The sequence below is a fragment of the Phaseolus vulgaris genome, chromosome 2, assembly GCF_000499845.2.
Source record: "Phaseolus vulgaris cultivar G19833 chromosome 2, P. vulgaris v2.0, whole genome shotgun sequence".
Taxonomy (NCBI): domain Eukaryota; kingdom Viridiplantae; phylum Streptophyta; class Magnoliopsida; order Fabales; family Fabaceae; genus Phaseolus; species Phaseolus vulgaris.
Window position 1 is genome coordinate 28,508,562 of NC_023758.2, and position 23,278 is coordinate 28,531,839.

The 23,278-nt window shown below is 31.3% G+C and overlaps 2 protein-coding genes across 3 annotated transcripts; both read left to right on the plus strand.

The window, feature by feature from the left end:
• The first annotated feature begins 270 nt into the window (after positions 1-270).
• On the plus strand, positions 271-8,045 carry LOC137811249 (ABC transporter B family member 2-like). 2 transcript variants are annotated; one of them, XM_068612919.1, is made up of 12 exons: positions 271-1,046; positions 1,239-1,293; positions 1,413-1,588; positions 2,662-2,862; positions 3,209-3,468; positions 3,747-4,287; positions 4,405-4,784; positions 5,186-5,604; positions 5,982-6,223; positions 6,309-6,556; positions 6,658-7,070; positions 7,316-8,045. In XM_068612919.1, the coding sequence occupies exons 1-12, from the start codon at positions 795-797 to the stop codon at positions 7,864-7,866; spliced, it is 3,738 nt and encodes a 1,245-aa protein (XP_068469020.1). In that variant the 5' UTR covers positions 271-794; the 3' UTR covers positions 7,867-8,045. The 2 variants fall into 2 exon arrangements, with proteins under 2 accessions (XP_068469020.1, XP_068469021.1); XM_068612920.1 differs by lacking the exon at positions 1,239-1,293 and having other exon boundaries at positions 541-1,046.
• A 12,730-nt stretch (positions 8,046-20,775) lies between these two features.
• Positions 20,776-22,924, plus strand: LOC137811250 (transcription factor MYB41-like). The gene is made up of 3 exons (XM_068612921.1): positions 20,776-21,141; positions 21,315-22,055; positions 22,527-22,924. Exons 1-3 carry the CDS (start codon positions 20,876-20,878, stop codon positions 22,561-22,563), a joined length of 1,044 nt encoding a protein of 347 aa, XP_068469022.1. The 5' UTR covers positions 20,776-20,875; the 3' UTR covers positions 22,564-22,924.
• The last annotated feature ends 354 nt before the right edge of the window (positions 22,925-23,278 follow it).

Consider the following 23,278-nt stretch of genomic DNA (forward strand, 5'->3'; position numbering starts at 1 on the left):
AATATTTGAATCTTGTTTTTTTTTTCAAAACTATTGCAGTAATTATATCCTTATTTGCATGAACTATGCATCTGGCACTCATATGCTAGAAATAAGGAAAATGCAACACGCAGAGCTTGGTTTTGAATGGTTCCTTTCCTTCTTCCTTTGCTTTGTGTAGTTGCAGTTTATGGTAGAATCTCAGTCACGGACTCAGCCAAGCTCGGCTGAACTTATTTGGAGACTCTGCGTGCAAACATATATAGCAAACTCCAACAACTACCTCTCAATGTAATTTAATGCAGACAGAGAAGAAAGAGAGTCCATTTGCATACTGCAAAGTCACAGCTCATCATCATCAGTGTATGAACCACTCACGCAATGACCCAAGAAAGAGCTCAATAACTGTAACAAACAACAAAATCAAAATGTACATATTATATTATTATATAATAATTATGTTAAGGTTACTATTATTACTAGCTTAATAAGTTGAATGTGAACCTTACATTCTATCGATCTTCGGTGATAATAAATATTCCATCTTCTTTTCTACCTTGTATATTATGACACATCCACCACCTCCTACCCCATTCCTACTCTCTCCACGTTAGCTACGTTCTTCAATACAACAACACAACCAAAATCACTTCGTGTCCATTTCCTCTTTCCCCTTCTCTCATCTTCACTTTCTGCCTTTTGCAACCGTACATTGCAGTTTGCAGGGCACCTTCTGGTGTTAGCTACTACCAGTTTTTGCTTACTTTTCAGGGAAGGATTGTTCCTATTTTTTTCTCTCTCTTTTTCTGGCCAAAATGTCAGACCGGGGTACCTTCTCCGGTGACTCGGCCGTGGATGCTAAGAGCAAAAAGGAACACAAAGTTTCTATACTGAAACTCTTTTCTTTTGCTGACTTCTATGACTGTGTCTTAATGACCATTGGATCTGTTGGGGCATGTATACATGGTGCTTCTGTTCCCGTTTTCTTTATCTTCTTTGGCAAGTTGATCAATGTCATAGGCTTGGCCTATCTTTTCCCCAAGGAAGCCTCTCACAAAGTTGCCAAGGTTTGTAGCAACAACTAACAACCTTTTCTTCTGTCCTCTTCCAAATTAACCTTATTTGGCTGGAAAAAAACAACAACACTATGATGTTTTCTATCAAGTGAAGGCTAATTTGGACTTAATTATTGCATTAAAGAAATGTTACTATCTTACCAGCTGCATGTTTAAATGTGGTACTTTTTGTCAATTTTGCAGTACTCTTTGGATTTTGTGTATCTAAGTATAGCAATATTGTTTTCATCTTGGGCAGGTATGGAAATTGCCAAGTCAAAAATCATGTATTATATATCTCAGTTGATTTAATTTATCAAATCTTAGTAACTAAAGAATATAATTAGTATTGATGTTGGATTGATTATATATATATAGAGGTGGCTTGTTGGATGCATACTGGGGAACGTCAAGCTGCAAAGATGAGAATGGCTTATTTGAAGTCAATGTTGAATCAAGATATAAGCCTATTTGACACTGAAGCATCAACGGGAGAGGTTATTTCTGCCATCACCAGTGACATTATCATTGTTCAAGATGCACTATCCGAGAAGGTATGCATTTTAAGCAATTAATATTTCTTGTTGCTTCCATGCATTTCTTGGATATGTTTCATGTTAATCATCTCATTCCCTTGTCAATTTCAATTTTACCTCATTCAGTTTTTTTTTCTGGCTTCTTCAATCTATATATCTAGTGAAAATGGTTTTCATTAATCATTATTAATTGCCGCTTCACCTTTTTCCGGTCTATTTTTAGTGTATGAGCCTTCCCCAATTCTTCAGCTTCCCCAGACCAGTAAGAGAAATAACTTTTTTTTAAGAAGATTTGTCTTCGTGCAATGTAAAACATTAAGAAAGTGATAATAGAAATAACGGGTAATGAGAGTAAAATGAATGTCCCTGAAAAATAGATTTGAAAATAGAAATATTTTGAAAAAGAACATTGAATAGACCTAGTTAAGATATAATAAATGCTCTGTGGGTAACAGCGCCAGTGGGTTGGGGACTTTCACTTGAAGCGGTGAAAAGTAACTTCAGCAGTTGACGTTTCTTATATATGGTTATGTTCTACCCTTCTTCTGCCTTTGTTTTGCCTCTGACACCATTGATATGTGAAAATCGAACAGTGTGGATTTAATGCATTCGATAGCATTTATGCCCCCGGTCGATATGGTTGCGTTGTTTTTAAGGTTTTGAGCTTTTTAGCTGAGCTGCATGTGCCTCCAATAAAACGAACACTTACTTCAGGATGAATGCCATTATGATGAGCATCTACCGACACTAGTTGTGTGACCTCTCACCAGACACGTAGCCACCACCGTGCCTCACTGAACCACTTCTATGGTTTTAAATAATGGAGCAACATTTGAAGAGTTCAATATTAATTATTTATCAGAAGACAATTAAACCTTGTTAACTTAACCTATTGTCATTGTAAAAGGTGTTGCACATTCTAAATTAATTATTTTTTTCATATGGGTTTTCTCCTGTGTACTTCGTTAGATGTGTTTCTCGTTACATGGATAGAGAATTACTTCTAAAATAAGTATTTTAAAAATTAACGAATGCATATGCTTTTATCATTGGTAAAAAGATTGATCACAGTTGAAGATTGGAATTTGCAGGTGGGGAACTTCATGCACTACATAAGCCGATTTATAGCAGGGTTTATTATTGGGTTTGTTAGAGTGTGGCAGATAAGTCTAGTGACGCTTTCAATTGTACCTTTGATTGCCCTTGCTGGAGGTCTTTATGCATACGTCACAATTGGCCTTATTGCAAAAGTTCGAAAAGCCTATGTTCGAGCTGGGGAAATCGCTGAAGAGGTAATTAATTAACAATTTTGACAAAATGTTTTCAACTGTCTTCTACTTTCTGGTGTACAATAAAAGAAAATCTTGCTACCTATACGGTTTGAATTATTTAGGGTGCTGCCATAGTTCATTAAACAATGCTAACTAGCAACACATTATATGTTATCATTAAACTCTTTAACATGTTTTTGAACTATTAATTGAAATTCATGCAGAAGATTAGATTGGCAGGAATTAAGGTCACTAAATTAAGAGTGAAAACTGTCTTATTTACATGAATTTCAATCATAGTAGCAACAATAATGTGTGGCTAGTTCTTCTAGACATGGCCCAATGTTGTACACTTTGTGATTTTCAGGTGATAGGTAATGTTAGAACGGTTCAAGCCTTTGCCGGAGAAGAAAGAGCAGTAAAGTTATATAAAGCTGCTCTCATGAAAACTTATGTAAACGGTAGAAAAGCAGGTTTGGCAAAGGGCCTGGGCCTGGGCTCAATGCATTGTGTCCTTTTTCTATCGTGGGCTTTGCTTGTTTGGTTCACTAGTATTGTTGTTCACAAGAATATTGCAAATGGAGGCGAGTCTTTCACTACTATGCTCAATGTTGTGATCTCTGGCCTGTAAGCTCTTTCTATCTTTTACAAGATATCCTATAAGAGTTGATAATAATTGTGCCTCGTAGAATAAGTTGTATACTTTGTTTTTTTTTTTGTTTCAATTTTCATGCAAAAATCTGCACATGCACATACATGCAATGAAGGGTAGATAAGGCTGATATAATGAAATTCAATGATAGCACATGCACCTATGGATTTGATCTAATTTAAGGTTGTATCTCGTGTTACACATTTTTTTTTCTACATTACAGTATGTAAGAAGGTCATGTTTTGTTTCTCAGGTCACTTGGGCAGGCAGCACCAGATATCACTGCATTCATTCGAGCAAAGGCAGCAGCTTATCCAATCTTTGAGATGATAGAAAGGGACACAGTGAGCAAAAGTAGCTCAAAAACCGGTCGCAAGTTGGGCAAATTGGAGGGTCACATCCAGTTTAAGAATGTCTGTTTCAGTTACCCATCTCGTCCAGATGTAGCAATATTCAACAACCTGTCTCTTGACATTCCTTCAGGGAAAATTGTAGCCCTTGTGGGAGGAAGTGGTTCGGGAAAGAGCACTGTCATATCATTGATTGAACGGTTTTATGAACCACTTTCTGGTCAGATACTGTTAGACAGGAATGATATCAGGGAACTTGATCTCAAATGGCTTAGGCAGCAAATTGGGCTGGTTAACCAAGAACCCGCCCTTTTTGCTACAAGCATCAAGGAGAATATACTTTATGGAAAAGATGATGCCACTCTCGAAGAACTAAAGCGTGCTGTGAAGCTTTCAGATGCTCAGTCTTTCATTGGCAATCTCCCTGATAGACTAGACACTCAGGTAAGATATATGATTTATGTATGTTCTTTAAGAGGTTTTCCATCACAAAGTAGATATAGTGGAGTTTTTCTTTTCCTTGAGAGATGATTGTGGTGATACTAAGTCATTTTTGTTCAGGTTGGCGAGAGAGGAATACAACTCTCAGGAGGGCAAAAGCAGAGGATTGCAATATCTCGTGCAATCGTGAAAAATCCATCAATCCTTTTGTTGGATGAAGCAACGAGTGCTCTGGATGCTGAGTCCGAGAAGAGTGTGCAGGAGGCTCTTGATCGTGTGATGGTTGGGAGAACAACTGTTGTAGTGGCACACAGACTTTCTACCATTAGGAATGCAGATGTGATTGCTGTTGTACAGGGAGGGAAGATTGTGGAAACTGGTAACCATCAAGAGCTCATGTCTAACCCAACTAGTGTATACGCATCTCTCGTTCAACTCCAGGAGGCAGCTTCTCTGCAACGCCTCCCATCAGTTGGTCCTAGCATGGGACGCCAACCAAGGTACTTCATTCTCATTTTTATTGGGACACTTCAATGTAAAGCTTCTTCGATGAAAGTTTTGAACATAAAGTACAAGTTAATTGATACTTTTAGTTTAAAACTCCTTTAAAACTAAAATGTTGTTTCTTCATCTCATATTGATTAGTTCAGTATGATGTAACTTATGAGGTATTGATATCCATCTTGTAATGGTATTATTTGGAAAGTGTTACATTTATCTGTCTAACTTTTGAGTCGAGTAAAGTGACTCTATAGAGAAATCTGACATTAGAATCCTCAAGCTTCTGTCTTCTGTTCAATGTTTTCTGTAGGCTAACCTTTCTGTTGTCTTTTACATTTGCCTCTTGGATTACAATTCCATTAACATGCTGCTTATGATTATATATTTCTTTTGATTGCAGCATAACCTACTCAAGAGAGTTATCCCGTACAACCACCAGCCTTGGAGGTAGTTTTCGATCAGATAAAGACTCTATTGGCCGGGTTTGTGCTGAAGAAACAGAAAATTCTGGCAAGAAAAGGCATGTTTCAGCAGCAAGACTGTATTCTATGGTTGGTCCTGACTGGTTTTATGGGGTTTTTGGGACCTTATGCGCATTTATTGCTGGAGCACAAATGCCACTTTTTGCACTTGGAATTTCTCATGCACTTGTATCATACTATATGGACTGGGACACAACATGTCGCGAAGTAAAAAAAATTGCTTTCCTCTTCTGTGGAGGAGCAGTTATAACTATCACTGTCCATGCTATTGAACATCTTTCTTTTGGAATCATGGGAGAGCGACTTACCCTTCGTGTGAGAGAAAAGATGTTTTCAGGTAATTTTTATCAATTGATTATTACTTTCTTCATCACTCGTGCACATTTCTTGTCATGAAATGTTTCCTTTCAAGCTTCTTACACCAATCAATTTCACACTGAATGAGAAAGTATCAAAAAGTCCATTATTTTGTAGTGTATATAATGTGTTGTTACACATTTTAAGGATTCGGTGAATCATGGTCAGTAATATAATTGATCAATCCATTTTCTGATGAATTATGTTTTGAAGGGGCATTTGTATTTTCAGTATTCAATATATTATTGCCTTTTTTACTTTTGATATATATAAAGCTGAAAACTATATACATAGCTATCGGGGCTCAAACATGATGATCTCTCTCTCAATTAAGTTCCCTTTTTCATCTGGGTGCAGCTATCTTGAAGAACGAAATTGGATGGTTTGATGATACAAACAACACAAGTTCTATGCTTTCATCGCAGTTAGAGACTGATGCAACATTGTTAAGAACTATAGTCGTTGATCGCTCAACAATTCTGTTACAGAATATTGGTTTGGTTGTTGCTTCATTTATTATTGCCTTCATCTTGAACTGGAGAATAACACTTATTGTCATAGCTACATATCCTTTTGTCATTAGTGGTCATATCAGTGAGGTGATTTTCCTTCTTATTTAACATTTCAACAGTAAAGAACTAGCATATCTGTCTGCGTTTTAACACTTCCCTGTGTTCATTTCAGAAACTTTTTATGAAAGGATATGGTGGCAACTTGAGCAAAGCATATCTAAAAGCCAACATGCTCGCTGGAGAGGCTGTGAGCAATATACGCACTGTCGCTGCATTTTGTTCTGAAGAAAAGGTCCTTGACCTTTATGCTAATGAGCTTGTTGACCCCTCTAAGCGGTCATTTAAACGAGGCCAAATTGCTGGCATATTCTATGGCGTTTCCCAGTTCTTTATTTTCTCATCTTATGGCCTTGCCTTGTGGTAGATGTTTTAACTTTATTCTGTCTTAAATAGGCTACTTGTAGGATTAATCTCTCACCAAATGCTGGTTACATTTGTGCTTAGAGTGTAAACTTTTGCAGGTATGGATCTACTTTGATGGCAAAGGAGCTTGCTAGCTTTAAATCAATTATGAAGTCATTTATGGTTTTGATAGTAACAGCACTGGCTATGGGGGAGACTTTGGCCCTGGCCCCAGACCTTTTGAAAGGGAACCAAATGGTTGCATCAGTTTTTGAAGTGATGGATAGAAAGTCAGGAATAGTAGGAGATGTAGGAGAAGAATTGAAAACAGTGGAGGGAACAATTGACCTCAAAAGAATCAATTTCAGCTACCCTTCAAGGCCAGATGTGATTATTTTCAAGGATTTCAGTCTAAGAGTTCCCGCAGGCAAGAGTGTTGCTCTAGTGGGGCAAAGTGGTTCTGGTAAAAGCTCTGTGATCTCCCTTATCCTCAGATTTTATGATCCAATATCCGGAAGGGTGTTAATTGATGGTAAGATTTCGAGCTCCAAATACTTTGTTCAATACACAGATAAACAGATTATCATAAGATAAATTTTCCAAAGTTTTTTATAAAACTTTTCTTATTTCTCTAAAAATTGGACTGCATAAAACATAAAGGAAAGAGTCAATTTAGTTTACTTTCTTATCTTCATTGTAAGTTTTGTGGACCCATTTGCATGCATAAGCAAGGTGCCTGTAACATTCTTCTAACAATAATAAATGAAACTGTTACAGGCAAAGACATCACGAAACTTAATCTGAAATCTCTTAGGAGACACATTGGTCTTGTGCAACAAGAGCCAGCTCTTTTTGCCACATCAATTTATGAAAACATACTTTATGGAAAAGAAGGTGCCTCTGATTCAGAAGTGATTGAAGCAGCTAAGCTTGCCAATGCTCATAACTTCATCAGTGGTCTTCCTGAGGGCTACTCCACCAAAGTAGGTGAACGAGGAGTGCAACTATCTGGTGGCCAGAGACAAAGGGTAGCCATTGCAAGAGCAGTTCTAAAGAACCCTGAAATCTTGCTTCTTGATGAAGCCACTAGTGCACTTGATGTGGAGTCAGAGCGTGTGGTGCAGCAAGCATTGGACAGATTAATGCAGAACAGAACAACAGTTATGGTGGCACATAGGCTCTCCACCATAAGAAATGCAGACCAAATCTCAGTTTTACAGGATGGAAAGATAATTGAGCAAGGGACTCATTCAAGTCTCATAGAGAATAAAAATGGACCATACTTTAAATTAGTCAACCTTCAACAACAACAGCATCATCAATTATAGCATAATGGAAGAAGAACATAACAAAAAAACATGGATTTTTTATACTGTAATTTTGTATTTTTTGTTTTTCCCCCACATTTATAGAGAATGATGTGGCCTGGGAAGCTGATGTCGGATCAGAATAATTCCATACTTATATATGTTTGTAAGTGCTATAAAATGTAAAATGGTTTAATGTATTTACTTCTTCATTCTCCTTTATTATCACTGGTATAGCATGGTTACAACATAAACCAAAGAAAAGAACCTAACAAAAATAGTGTTAATATTCCTTATTAAGTTTCAATATATCATATTCACCGTTCAAAACATTATCAAAATAACAAATATGAATATTATAAATAAAATCTTTAGTAACATTACATCAAACAAATGGATAGGTACTATGATTCATGCTCGTGCTGTAGAACTGCTATTACTGGATTTTCAAGTGAACTATGTGATACATTTTGTCAGGATGTCAGAAATGTCATCTTCAAGGATCAATAAATTTTCTAGTATGTGTTGACTTTTTCTGTAATTTTTCTTGTAATCATTAGTGCGTATTTTGTTAAATAGTCTATTATTAAATTTAAACTAAATTTTTAAAATATTTTTTTCTCAATGTATAATTAGTATGAACAAGTTCATCTTGTTGCAAAATATAGTCTGAGTATATTCATAGAAGAAAAATTCTAATGACTCATTTTGATTTGCAACAAATATTTGTCATTTTAAAAAATTAGAATAATTTACACACAAAAATAGTTATATTAATTATACTTTTTTGCACATGCAAAACATATAATACGAATACACATTAACATAATTAAAACTTTGCTCTTTTTTTCTATATAATGTGGAATTGATTTCTAGGGTTGTCAGCGTGGTGTGTTTGTGTTGCAAATAAAGTGATATAGTTATGGAAACAAAACTGAGTGCTTTTAATGAAATCAAAATAGATTTATTTAATAAAACTTACTAAAAAACGCAAAAGGGAATAACACGTAAAATATGCACTAACCACAGTATTTAAAGTGTAAAAGAAGTTTTTTTTTTTTTTTTTTTACATTTTAGGAAAAAAATATCTTTTTTTAACATAGGATAAAATCTTTTGCATTACAATAACATTTGATAAAATATGCATCCAATATTAAAGTGAAAAATAATATCAAATCTTTTTTCTTAACGTAGAATAAAATAATCTTATCTATTAAATAGATTTGATCAAAATAAACAAGTCAATAATCTAAAGATTTATATTATTTATACAAATTTCAAAGAAAAATATACATCTTATTATTATTATTATTATTATTATTATATATAACTCTTCACAATTTATCTAGAACTCAATAGATTTATTCACTTTTATTTGTTATAATTTTTTATAAAGATTATCATGATAAATAATATCCTAATTGAGTATATTGTGGAGGAAGTTATATCCCAATATTTATTATTTTGTCCTTATATTCTATTTATTTTCTTTACTATAATCTCTTGTATCATTTATATATTTTATAGTTTAGTATATTTATAATTAATTCACTTATTTATTTATAAATCATGTAAAATTGTCTTTATAATGTTTTCTTTATCCTATATTTTTTATTATAAGATATTACACTTTTAGTTTTATAATTCACTCATTATTTATCTAAAAAAAATTATAAGTTACCTATTATTATAATTTTATCTGTAAATTTAGGGTCAAGTACCTTAATAGTGGTGAAGTTTATATGATTTGCATGAAGTACAAACTTCAAACTTATATCACTTTCTCTCGTATTTTACATATAGAAGACATTTTTGTTTTTTTTTAGGATAATAGGTCTCTTATAAAAATTTAAGTACTTCAGTAAAATATATGATGATTTTTTCAGGTTAATATGTTAATAATTCTAAGAGTAGTTTTTTCACCATGGATAGTTCTACAAGATTTATTGTCAAAATTCAACGTCTTTTCTCTTGTAGTCATGGTTGTTTACCTTTTAATTATTTAGGGGTGCCTATCTTTGTTGGTGCTCCAAAGTTTCGTTTTCTGCAACCTTTGGTGGATAAATTCAAATTGAAGCTAGCATCTTGAAAAGGAAAATCTATTAGCATGATGGGTCAAATTCAGTTGGTTAATACGGTCATTATTGGCTTTCTAGCTTATAGTTTTAATGTGTATAAATGGCATGTTTCAATTCTTAAGCAAGTCGAGCAGTGGTGTAGAAATTTTATTTGGACAAGTGATATTTTAAAAAAAGGCATAACTATAGTTAATTGGGCTAAGATTTGTTCTCCTCTTGATAATGGAGGTTTGAAGATTATTAACATCCATCATAAAAATAATGTGTATCTTCTTAAGCTTGCTTTGGAATTTTACTTATAATAATAAGTATTGGTCTCTTCTCCTAAAAGGAAGTTCTTAAATCAAAATATAAGCTTAAAATGGTTTATAGATCCTCCTCTATTTGGTCTAGAATTAAGCAATTTTAAGAAACCATTCTTGATCATACTAATTGGACTATTGATACACGTACACTTATTAATTTTTGGAATGATAAATGGTATTCTACTACTTTATCAAACATTTCATGATTATCTGATGGTGCTAGTATTCCGGATACAGTATCCCAATTTTGGATTGGTTGTGATTGGAATATTCTCTTGTCTTTAAAGCATATGCCTCATCTTTTTACTAATGATTAGGGAGGAACATGATATTCCTAATTGGACTATAGATGAGTCTGGTCGTTTCATTCTTAAATCGGCTAGGATTTTTTCTTAGATCCAAGAGTTCCCTATGGTTGGGGTAAAATCATTTGGTCTTCATATATTCCTCCTTCCAAAACTCTAGTACTCTGGAAAGTTTTTCATGGGCAGCTTCTTACAGATAAGCATATTCATAATAGAGGTTTGCATCTATTCCACATTTATTTTTTTGAATGTTCTATTGCTTTACATATTTGGAGTTGGGTTCGACAGATTTTTATTAATTCTCATTTCTTTACTAATGATGATCTTCTTTCTTTTATTAAGAGTGATGATGGTCCTTTGGTTAAATTGATTAAGTTTGTTGTAATCACTTATCTATTTGGATGATATGGCGTATGAAGAATTATGCTAGATTTCAGGATAAGATTGTTGTTTCTCGGGCTATTTCGGTCATTAAAGATTTCACGTGTCTAGTGGGAAATTCGTCTAAAGCTTTAATGAAAAATGATATGTTGGATTCCGATGTGATTAATTTTTTTGGTATTAATACTCGTAGTGGTAAAGTTTTTCGTCATCTTCTTGTTAGATGAGAGTTTCCTTCACTAGGTTGAGTTAAAATTAACACTGATGGTGCGACTAGGGGTTATTCTGGTCTTGCTACTTGTGGAGGTATTTTCTATGGGAGTATGAGGGAGTTTATTGGTGGTTTTCTGCATTTATTAACGTTCAGATTGCTTTAGTTGTCGAGTTTTATGGAGTTATATATGTTATAGAGGAAGCTCAAAAGATGGGTTTTACTAATGTATGGCTTGAATGTGATTATGTCTTGGTTAGTGGTGCATTTACGTCTAGGACTAAGATTTCGTGGATGCTTCGTAATCGGTGGAACACTTGTCTTAATTACTGTGGACAAATAAGGTTTAGGGTTACTCATATTTTTCGTGAGGGAATGCATGTGCGGTGCGAATAAGCTGGCTAACTTAGGATTCATTCATAGAGATTCATTTCATTAGTATAATAGACTTCCATTTAGTATATTCTTAGAGTTCTTTATGAATATGTATAATTTACCTATATATCATTTTTGTTAACATATCGGTTTTGGTCTAATCTCACCATATTTTTTTTGTATTTTCCTTTTTTTTCTTTTTTTAATATTATTTTTATGTGATGGTCGATGATTGTTGTTACTTGGGGTGTCAACTTTGCTGAGATGTCAAGTTGCATAATAATGCCTAACATGAAAACTTTATTTATAAAAAAAAACTTCAAACTTTATTATCCCCATGATATGATAAAAAAATAAGTTTTTTTTATCTATGTATTAAAATATAGGTTTCTTAAAATAAAATAAAAAAAGTAATGTTAAATATAAGTACCAATTTTTGACATAGGCAAATAGCAACATTAGGACATTTTTGTTTTCAGTCCTTACCATATTATGTTATGTTTTTTTTTTCATATTTTCTGGGGTCTATTTTTATCTTTTAAATTTCCTGGACCGTCCTCTTTTGTTTTTAAATAAATATTGTAGATGTAATTTTAAAATCTTAACATCCAATTCTTGGAAATTTCCTTCTCCACCCCTATGGTTTCATCCTGCACTCCCACAAGAGTGGTAAAATTACTATTTTCATCTTCTTCATCTTCTCAGTCACACTCCTTCTTCATCTCTTTATAAGGTTTGGGCTGGGAGCAGTGGCCCCAATAAGCTTCACGTGGGGAAGGAAGACCAAGGTTTGTTCCATGTTCATCCTTCTATTCATCATCACTCTTATGACTCCTACCCACTGAAACTATTTTTACTTTCCCACCTACTCATTCCCGTACTGTTAAATTTGGGGACGAAAGGACCAAATGGCTTTCTAACACTTTCACTTCTCACAATGCTAATAGTACTCTAGGTGGATATGGTAGTGCTTCGGTACCTCAAACCAAGGAGAGTCATGCTTTCTTTTACGGAAATACAAAATTTTGTACTTAAGATTATACAATATATGAAATACAAATTTTATATTATAGTTCGGATTGTGTAATTTGTGTAATTTGAAATATAAAAGAATATTATGAATTTTGAGTAGTATAACAAATAATCTTTTAATTTAATCCTAAAAACTTATGAATATCTGTGCATGCAAGGATTTACATATTTTGCGTAAAAGTCACTAAATATAAATTAATTTTAGAGATAAAAAATAATTAATTATTATAGTGACTAAATTATAAATCATTTTAAAGGAAAAAAAATTATTGGTTTTTAAATTAGTTTCTATTATTGATTAATAGTTTCTAAATTGATATCTAATTAACTACCAAGGTTTTAACTGCCAATTTAGATTCTAAATTTGGTAGCAAAAACCTTGATAGCTAATTAGATACCAATTTAGAAACTATTTATAAAAAATATAAACTAATATAGAAATCAAAAAAAAAATTTAGTCTCTAAAATGGTCTCTAATTTAGTTAATATATCAACTAATTATTTTTTGTTTCTAAAATTGGTTTCTATTCAATGATTTTCTTGTAATGTATAGAACATTCATATTTTTTTGCATAAGTTTCACTACACGATTTTTACAATTACCCTCAACATACTTAATATAGGATACATTAAATTGAGCATACAAACTTGTAAAATAGACCGGTTGTGTCAAAATCATCTCCGAAATGTGAGTCAACTTGTGTGATTGTTAGATGTTCATGCATTTACAAATATATATTGTGATTTTCATGTGTAGACTTTGTCTACTTTCTTTTCACTTGTTTGTTATACAATTTTTTTGTCTACTCTTCAAGTAATGCATGTTCTCTTTTGCTTGTGTAGATTGTGTTTAATCTTTGTATTTGTATAAACAAAGTGGACTTAAATAATACCTAAGACTGACTGTAACAATTATCGTTAGTGTCGATTCGGTCACTCTTTTGGTTTTCAATACTTTACTCATTAAGATTTTAAGGGTCATTCCCCAATTTGTTGGTGTTCGATCGGGGTTGACCAACAAAAGATACTCTGACGATCAAGTAAGTGCTTGATATTTAGAGTATATATTAATAAAAAAAACGTACATTACTCATTTGCAGATGGTTTATTTATAGTGTTTGGTCATGAGCTATCTGTTACGATGGTTGAATTTATCAAATATTATTGTTAATTGAATTCTAGGGAGGTTCCTTGATTTCATGGGACATTATCCATTTTAATAGGATGTGGTCCTGATTATCATGAAGTCTCTGCGAGTGTCTTAATTAATATTTATTATAACTGTTTTAAATGTGTTTCAACCCAATCGATCGGTTAAATGTTGACTCATTTGATACCTATCAGTATAATCTTCATATACGATGAACGATTTTTTTGCTCTTATGCATCTTATGCAGATTGTGTTTAATCTTCATATATGATCCACACTTCTTGTAAATCACATCTAAACTTAAACTTAGTATGTATCGTGACATTTTTTTTAAAATTAGATCCAATAATCTTTTCTTATAAATTGTGACTACTCTTTTTTATAACTTTCTAAATTTCTAATGTATGAATTTAATATTTTGTTAGGCTCTCTCTATTTTTTTAATCTTATAGAGATATATGACATGTTTTATACTAAGTAGTATTGTTAAATACATATACCATATATGATGTTATTTTATTATTTTAATATTATTTATTATTATTATAAAAAAGTATAAAAAATTATACCAACTTTTTAATTTATAGTTGCATCTAATCCTATTTAAACTCGCATATGAATCTTATAAAAACCTCAATTGTATTTATTATAAATTGTAAATTGTAAATTTGACCAGATTTTTTTTTGGCCAAGATAGGCGAACAAACAAATCAAAGCTTAAATTTAGTCTGTATCATTGATGTATTAATGTGACAATTTGCAGTTGCCAAATTTGCAACATCAACAAAGATGAACACACTTGAAAGGGTCAAAAACAAATTAGAAATTAAGAATAAATTACTTTTGAATATTGAAATTTTCAACTTCTTTTGGTATATCAAACCTACCATCTCCATAACCATCCGTAACATCTCTGTGGCCAAATAAATAATACAGCTCTAAGTTTTTTTAAAAGAATTAATATTAACTATTTTTTATTAAGATAAAATTCATTTGTATAATTTTTTTACACAATTTTCTGTAAAATTTTATTTTTAACTTAACGATAAGTTAATTTAGTTCATAAGACAAATTATTTTATATTTTTCCTTAAAACAATTGTTAAAATATTATATGTTTTAAGCTGTTTTATTCTGCTACTGCATATATAGGACGAAAAATCTCAGTCAGTGGCAAGTTCTAAATTTTCATGTGCTGAAACATTCTATATTTCCATTATGTATTTGACTTTCATTTTTTTTCCTGTTTCAGATTACTTTTCTAATAAGACAAAAATATTGTTTCAGCTTACTTTTCTAATAAGACAAAAAGAAAATTATCAAAACTCTCTCACACAAAATTCTAAGTCCACAATATTATAAAATCGTAATGTAGAAAAAACTTCATATCTAATATAGTGAAGTCAAATTATGATAAATTAAATACAAATAATTTATTTTGATCTATTAAAAAATTATTTAATCTATTGATTAATAATTTCTTCATGAACAGATATTCAATTCATCTTGTATGAAAGAAAAAATATTTAATTTGTGAAAAATAATAAAAATAGTTAAATTGGTTAATTTTAATCAATGATATTATAAATTTAAATTTTATTTCAAGGATATTATTGCAATTAACTATTTTATTAATAATTATATTTAATAATATTACTCATAACTTAATAAATCATTTTCCAACCAACAATAAAATTGAATTATTTGTTTTACTTTTATGAGAAACAGGTGAATATCTCATTCATAATTTTAACAATAAACTAATAATATAAAACAATATTAACAATTAATCCATTTGAAAGTGGACATATGTTTCACATATCTAGGATAACAAAAAATCCTATTTCCTTTTATATATATATATATATATATATATATATGTGTGTGTGTATGTACGTACAGAGAGAGCATTGAAGGTAGTATATTTTAAAAATTAATTACTTTTCATTATCTAAAACAAATTTTTGAAATATATTTTAAAAAAATAAAAAATAAATATAAGAAAGGTTTAATTGTAGAAAAAAAAATTAGGTTAATTTTAATCCAATGAGTATTGATTAGATCATTAAATTTTATAAAATAGTGGATAAGTTATGAATGAACTTTAAAATATTAGTTATTTGTGAATTAAGGAAATGAATGATGGAGAAATGGATTGTTTTGTTAAGTTAATATATTATCAATATGAAATTCTATACATTGTCAGTTAATAAAAATATTTTGGGTATAAATATTAATTACATCTTGAATCCATAGTTCTTAACAAAGAGAAGTCAGAAATAAAAACTAATAATATTAAGAGAAATAAAAAAAAGAACGAAAGAAGAGTAAAAAGAAAGATTAATATATGGTATATATACCCCAAGAGGGGAAAACCATTGGTTTTTGTTAGTTTTAACCCACGTGAAATATTTGATAACTGCGCATAGATTATATATATCATTAGAAAACTACGTAAAAGTAGAAATAAATGAATAAAAAAAACCATGAAAGCAAACGTGTCATGTTGCTAAAGTAAAACCCTCTTTTTATAAACAACCCCCGCACCAACATTTTTTACATAAATTACAAATGAAATCAACATACAGCCCAATTTATATTTTTTTGGATCAAATACGATATATGAATTGGGTTACTTTATGTTGATTTTAGATTTAAAATGAAGTTATTTTTTTATAAGGTTGAAACACTCTAAAATATTTTTTTAATTGAATTAATTTTTTGTTGATAAAAAAAATTAACATTTTTGTAAAACACATTATTTGAGTTGAAACTTTATATATACGCTTTTACTGTGTGCTTGACTTTATGCCTTAAGGTCTCAACCAAAATAGAAGTTTAAACATAAGAGAACTACCAAAGTATAAGAAATTGACATTCTCCATATGTTAGGTATATACCGTTATATTTATATGATTATATTATTGTTTAATTAAATTAAGACATACCAAACCTTCGTTTTGAACGGTGAAACTTTTTGAGAAAGCTTGCGTTCATGCGTGACGAAACACGTTACCCACCTAATTTTCCAATTTTCTACGTATATGTTTTCTTAAAGTTCTTGTTATCGACGAAAGGACCACAACTAATATAAATAGTTAAGATTAAAAGTTTATTACTGGTCGTATGACCTATTTTAAGTAACCATGTGTGCTATTTTCTGATTTCTTATACTTTTTAAAGTGGTAGGTAGATGCTTATTAACTAAATTTTAATTTTAACTAATGATGTACGGTGGTGCAAAGAAAACTAAGTGAAACAACTTTTGAAGGACATTTTATGAGATTGAGAAATCATTCATAATTTTAGTTAACAAGATAAAATGGATGTTAATTATATAATTATGAATGTTCAAAGGTGCAAAGTTATAGGTTGAGAAAATTTGGAAATCTTGTTGAGAATGAAGTTGGAAATGGTATATTTGGAACCAATAATGCAAAGGAATCAGACACTCATAATAGCAACAATCTTTACAAGAAATTACGAAACTTTTCAAATCCATTACCTTTAAATTTCAAGAAAACAATACATATTTATATTTTACTGAATTGTTTTAATTGTATTTCCAACTTTAGAGAACAATTAGTTTATAATTTTGGCAAACATATATATAGATTTACAAAAAGTTTTTTTTTTCTAAAAGAAGTAATTTAAATTATTAACTAATATAAATTATGATAAAGAAATGTTCTCATTGGAAAACTAGCCTTCGAAGATGTAAAGAGGGGAAGTCTTCTTTTCCAATAGTGTTGAAAATTTCTCAAGAATAAGATTTAACTTTTTGTATTTTAAGGATGAACTTTAACTTGTTATTGTAGATAGAAGAAAGGTTCACCTACATAAAATTCTTTAAAGCTTAAGTTTAGTAAAAACATTTAGTGAAAAATATAAGAAATAGTTAAGTATTAAGTAAAAACTTTATTTATTTATATATATATATATTATATATATATATATGAAAAAGCTTTTAAATTTCCAATAATATATAAGGCTAATTAACTAACAACAACACTATTCAGTTTTTATATATGTTAATTCGAATATCAAATATACTTTAGATAAATAAAAATTGATCAAGTGTTGATTTATAATAATTTTTTATTGAAGGAAACCAAGTTTGATAAGTAACTGTTCATAAATGTCCTTAATTAGATTGACTTCAACAATACTCCACAGCTTCTTTGCCCCTAACATTTCACTATTGTTAACTTTTGACTTATAGTACTATACAGTTGTCGATCCAAAATAAGTGAAAAAAAAAAATTTGAAAGCAAAAATGAGGTAAGAAGTGAAGAATCTGCAGCATATCTTACCAAGTTCACATTTGGTGGTTGACAAATCTATGTTGTGATGTCACTCTCTCTTTGACCACCACATCAAACCTCCACATGATTACTTGAGAGGTCTGAATCAAACTCTCATCAATAAGATGTCAAATATTTCACCTTTTTAGTAAAAGAATAAAGATGAATGTCTCCCTCCAATTCGATCTTGTGTATCCGTAAGTCAATCACATTTTATCTCTTTCACAATTTTCTTTCCACCTTCTCCCAGTCTACCTTATCTGGGATGGGTCTCAAATTGGAATTGATAAGTGTTTTCAAATATTTTCAAGAATTTATGTATAAATTTTTTTACTAAGAAATGAGTTTTAACCTTAACTGAACTTCATAAAACCGACTTATAAGGTAAGGTTTGTATCCATTTATATACAATAAAATGTTCTCTTCTCTAGTCGATGTGGGATTTTCAACAATTTTAAAAGAAAAAAACTGAAAGTAATTAGTTCATAATTTTTTTAAACTTTCATTTTATTTATAAAAGGTTAATTTTTTTTTTCTTATCTTTGTTGTTTGAAAGTGTTTAGAAACACATCTAAACATACTTTCTAGTTGGTATCTACCTAAATGGCGTTTCAAGATTGAGAATTTGTTTTTAAAAAAATTTTCTCAACAAATTTGTTTTTAAGTAACCATATCTTTTGTAAAAAACTAATAATTATCAAGCATAAAAAATATATTAAATAAAGGAGCACTTGAAGTGCTTCAACTAATACATATCTTTTTGTAAATAACAATATTGTATTGAAAGTGTAATTTGAAAAGGAGAAATAATCTTTTTAGTATTAAATAAGTGAATTTAAGTCTAATTTATCTATACATAATTCACTAAAACTCACTTCTTAATTTAGTATCAAAGTTTATTATAGAGAAGTTTGTTGGATCTATCGTGATACTCATTGTTGGGTTGTAGTTAGATTATCCATAAATATTTACAATCGGTATATATCTTAGGGAATGTTTGAAATCTTATATTAACTAAAATAAAATCAATTTACAATATATAAGTGAGACGATTCTCATCTTATAATCTAGAGAAGTGAAAATATTTATAACCAAGTATCTTAGTTAGTGAATTTTTTTATATATTTGCTATTAAGAGATTGAATGTAGCCTAAATTAAATATTGAATACATGGATTAATTAATTGTTCTTTTCTCGAATTTCCAGCAATATGGAACTTCCAAACATTTTTAGTATTAATTTATATATTATTTAGTTATTATAATAATTTTATCAATACCGGTGGACCACAATTTGACCACCATTGAACAATTAAACCTTAAAATAGAATTTGACCAGTTTAATATCGATTAGGTTTTAAAATATAATTGAATATATTTATTGAAATATCTCTTCTTAATTATTCTTAATTTTGTCCTTGACGTGTACGTGTACGTATTGTTAATACTTTATCAACAAAAACCAAAAATAATGACGGAAACCAGCGATCACAAGAGGACCACCGTTACAACATCCTCGTAATTAATAATGGTCATTGGAGGATTTTTTTGCTCACACCCTCTTTCCTTTCCTTTAGAAGTGAATATTTTATACTATGTGATAATTGTGGAGGAAACACTGCTCCGTCGTCTGAGAAATTTGAATGAGAAAGTGTGTTCATCCTTGAAACGAGTGCAATGAATGAGAGGAGCAGGTGGTGCATTGTTCGTGCTTGACAATTATTATTATCAAGCAGACGTTGGTCATGACAACACAATCGAGGGATGCAAATCTAAGAAGAAAATGACAAAGTTGGTGACGAAACTGATGAAAAAAATGAACAACTGAAGATAATATTGTGCATGAAGGAACATAGGAAGCATCCATGTTAGTTAGGGCAAGATCTTGCACACTACGTACCCTATGGGGTGGACCCATGATGAGACCTTACCAGGAGGGGCTTTTGCACTTCAAGGCTCTGTAAAGTTTTCGATGTTATTTGTTTCCCCGACATTATTTTTCAGTTTTGAAACTCTTATTCTGATACAGTTCATTGGAATTCAAATAGCACATAATCAAATATGAAGTTTGGACAGAAAAATCTACCATTAGTGAATGTAAACCTATGATATCTTACAGCGTTATAAGAAACTAATTAAAAAGGCATTCTTCCATTAATACAAAAAAATTGAGCCCTTTCATCTTTAAACATATATTTTTTTCTACACTTACTAGCAATGAATCAGATGAATTTTTCGTACGCTAGTTTAAATTCTGTGACATGGTATATATAGCTCACTGGTACTTTTTATACTGTGAAACTTTTTATTTGTAGTTTCCAAATTCAAATTCAACAGTATCATAATCTCCCAAAACTCCATGAACGTTCATGGGCATGCTGCTGCTTCAAAAACACAGAAAAAGAAAATAGGCTTTTAGTTTGCTATTCTCGATTGTATCGAAAATCTTCAAACGTTGGACCAACAGGTCAAACCACGATATATAACTAAATAAAAAAGAATCCATTCAAACAATATTTGTAGGCACTTTAGGAAATTCAATGAACTTTACCTTGTGCTTAAACGACACTTGCCCTACCTAATCCTGGTTTTAGTTATATCATATATCTGCCAATAATTAAATTTCTCCGTGGCTGAAATATACCAAAGGGTAATCTCTAGGTAACTTCTTTCACACAATCATTTTTCCCTTTGTTTTCCAATTAAACGTAATTGAAAAAACAATAAAATGATGACATCATTTCTTGAATTCGCGTCCCCTCTGCACCTATAAAACCAAATATCACGAGCAATTAAACTATAACCCTAACTTAGTTTTTCCCTGAAAGCAGACCACCTTAAGTGTTTACTATTCTTTGTCTTGGAACATATCTCTGTTGTGCCTCTACATTATGGGTAGATCACCGTGTCGTGAGGAGATTAGGGGTGTAAAGAAAGGACCATGGACACCAGAAGAAGATGAGAAGCTGATTGATTATATCAGTAAACACTGCCATGGCAGTTGGAGAACACTTCCAAAGCGTGCAGGGCTCAATAGATGCGGTAAGAGCTGCAGATTAAGGTGGACAAACTATCTGAGGCCTGATATCAAGAGAGGCCAATTCACTGAAGAAGATGAGAGAGTTATCATCAACCTTCATTCAGTTCTCGGAAACAAGTATGTACATGTTTGCTTCGATTGTAAATAAGTCTAAAAAATTTACCTTATTTTTGGGGATTCATATGAGAAAAAATGAAACAATTTTCTTAAAAGGGAAAATTTTCTGAAGCTAATAACTTCCTTAACTAAAGGAAACCTGTTTTGATATTTTTCTGTATTTTTTTTTGTAGGTGGTCGAAGATTGCAGCTCATCTGCCAGGACGAACTGATAATGAGATCAAGAATTATTGGAACACTCACATAAGGAAAAAGCTTCTAAAGATGGGTATTGATCCAGAAACTCACAAGCCAAGGACAGACTTGAATCACCTCATGAGTCTTTCTCAGTTGCTTGGCATGTCAAACTTGAGCAGTGTTACGAGTACAACTTGGGGCAGTAACCATCTTGGTTTACAACCAGATATCACTCAGCTAGCCAAAATACAACTGCTGCAAAATCTTTTGCAACTTATGAACAACAATTCATTTGTTAACATGGGTAACCCTTACCTCTTAGGCAATCTCAACCCTTCATTTCTGAACGGCACAAACCCCCTCCAAACTAAGGAGCCTGTGGTGTTGAGTGGTAGTGAAAGATTTGTTAACCCTAGTGTGTACTCTCAAGCACAAAGTGAGTGCTCTCAGCAGCAGGATGTTTCAAAATCATTGGCAGATGCGGAGGGTGGATCCGTTCCACAGGATCTTGATTACAACAAAATTAGCAGCACTAATCATTCACGTGAAAATCAAGAAGAAAACCCTCTTCCTGCATTAGTTTCTGCCTCCCCGAGGATGGGAACCTTCAACCAAATGGACAGTTGTGGTAACTTAGCACAAACGAGCACAGAGTCACCTTCCAACACATTCTTTGATGATTGGGAGAAGTTGCTTGATGATGAAAGAAGCGATTCCTATTGGAAAGAGATTCTAGAGTAAGACCCTATTCTCAACTGCTTTCGTGTTCTTCGTAGCTATATAGGTTTTACCTGCTTCCATGCACCTTGTGAGAAAATGTTATAAGCTTCATATATATTAGTTAATTTCCATATGACACGAAGTCAAATTTTCAATTTACTAAAAATATTTATTGAACTCAAACAAGCACAATGTGAAGACGCATACTATAACTTTGCTGAATGTTATCATAAAAAGGGGAAAAAAAGTGTATAGCTTGATCAAAACTAGGATGTTTTGAGCACAAGAAGGTCAAGATAATATTAAAATACGAGCTATTATGTTGTTCTTACACAATACTGATTGTAAGAAAAAACTATGAATATACTGATTGTAATATTATATAATTTTGGTACATTTTAAGCTTTCAATTAGTTATAAAATTGACCAGGTTTTGCATATTTATTTACCTTCTCAGTTAACCTGATATTTTCCTTTTTATTCTGCAGCTTTACATCCACTTCTGCGTCACCGATTATGTGGTAGAAGAATCATCGATTCTCTTTCAGGATGATCCATCAATTCATGGATATATATTACGTACGGAGAAGAGATACGCAGTTTTATTCATTCATGGTTTTTTTCTTTGTTTAGATTCATTTCTCTTTTATACAGTACATGGGTATACAAAACATACACACACATATATATTAAAGATACAAGTATGCATATTTATATATATGGAGAGTTGCATCAATATATATATAGCTTTATATGTGTTCTCTCAGAAAGAATTTATATATGACCTTTTGTAATTTCAATTAAAAATTCTAAGGAATTCTTTCGATGTATGTCTCATCTCTGGTGAGTTTATCTATGACTAGGGGTTTTTTCCTCTTTGCTCCTACTGAAATATGACAAATTCCAAATCCTCTAGGCTTTTTCTACAGTGATCACGGTCTAATTACTCTATCAAGTTATGCATCTGACTTTTAGTGTATGATGTATAAGTCAACCTTGTCACCACAATTTCTCGCCGACTAAAGAAATTATGCTCTCTTAAGTATCACATCAAATGATGAACATGTAGAAGATTAGAAGCTAATCCAAATGACTAATTGTCGTTGGAATTATTAGATTTTTCCAGATTCCAGACCAACTGTTCCGTCAGATTAATTGGTTAAGTCTGAAAGAAGATAAAAATAACGATAAAGAAAAAAAAATGCTGCAAGAGGCCACATCCAATGTAACCACCCCTTTG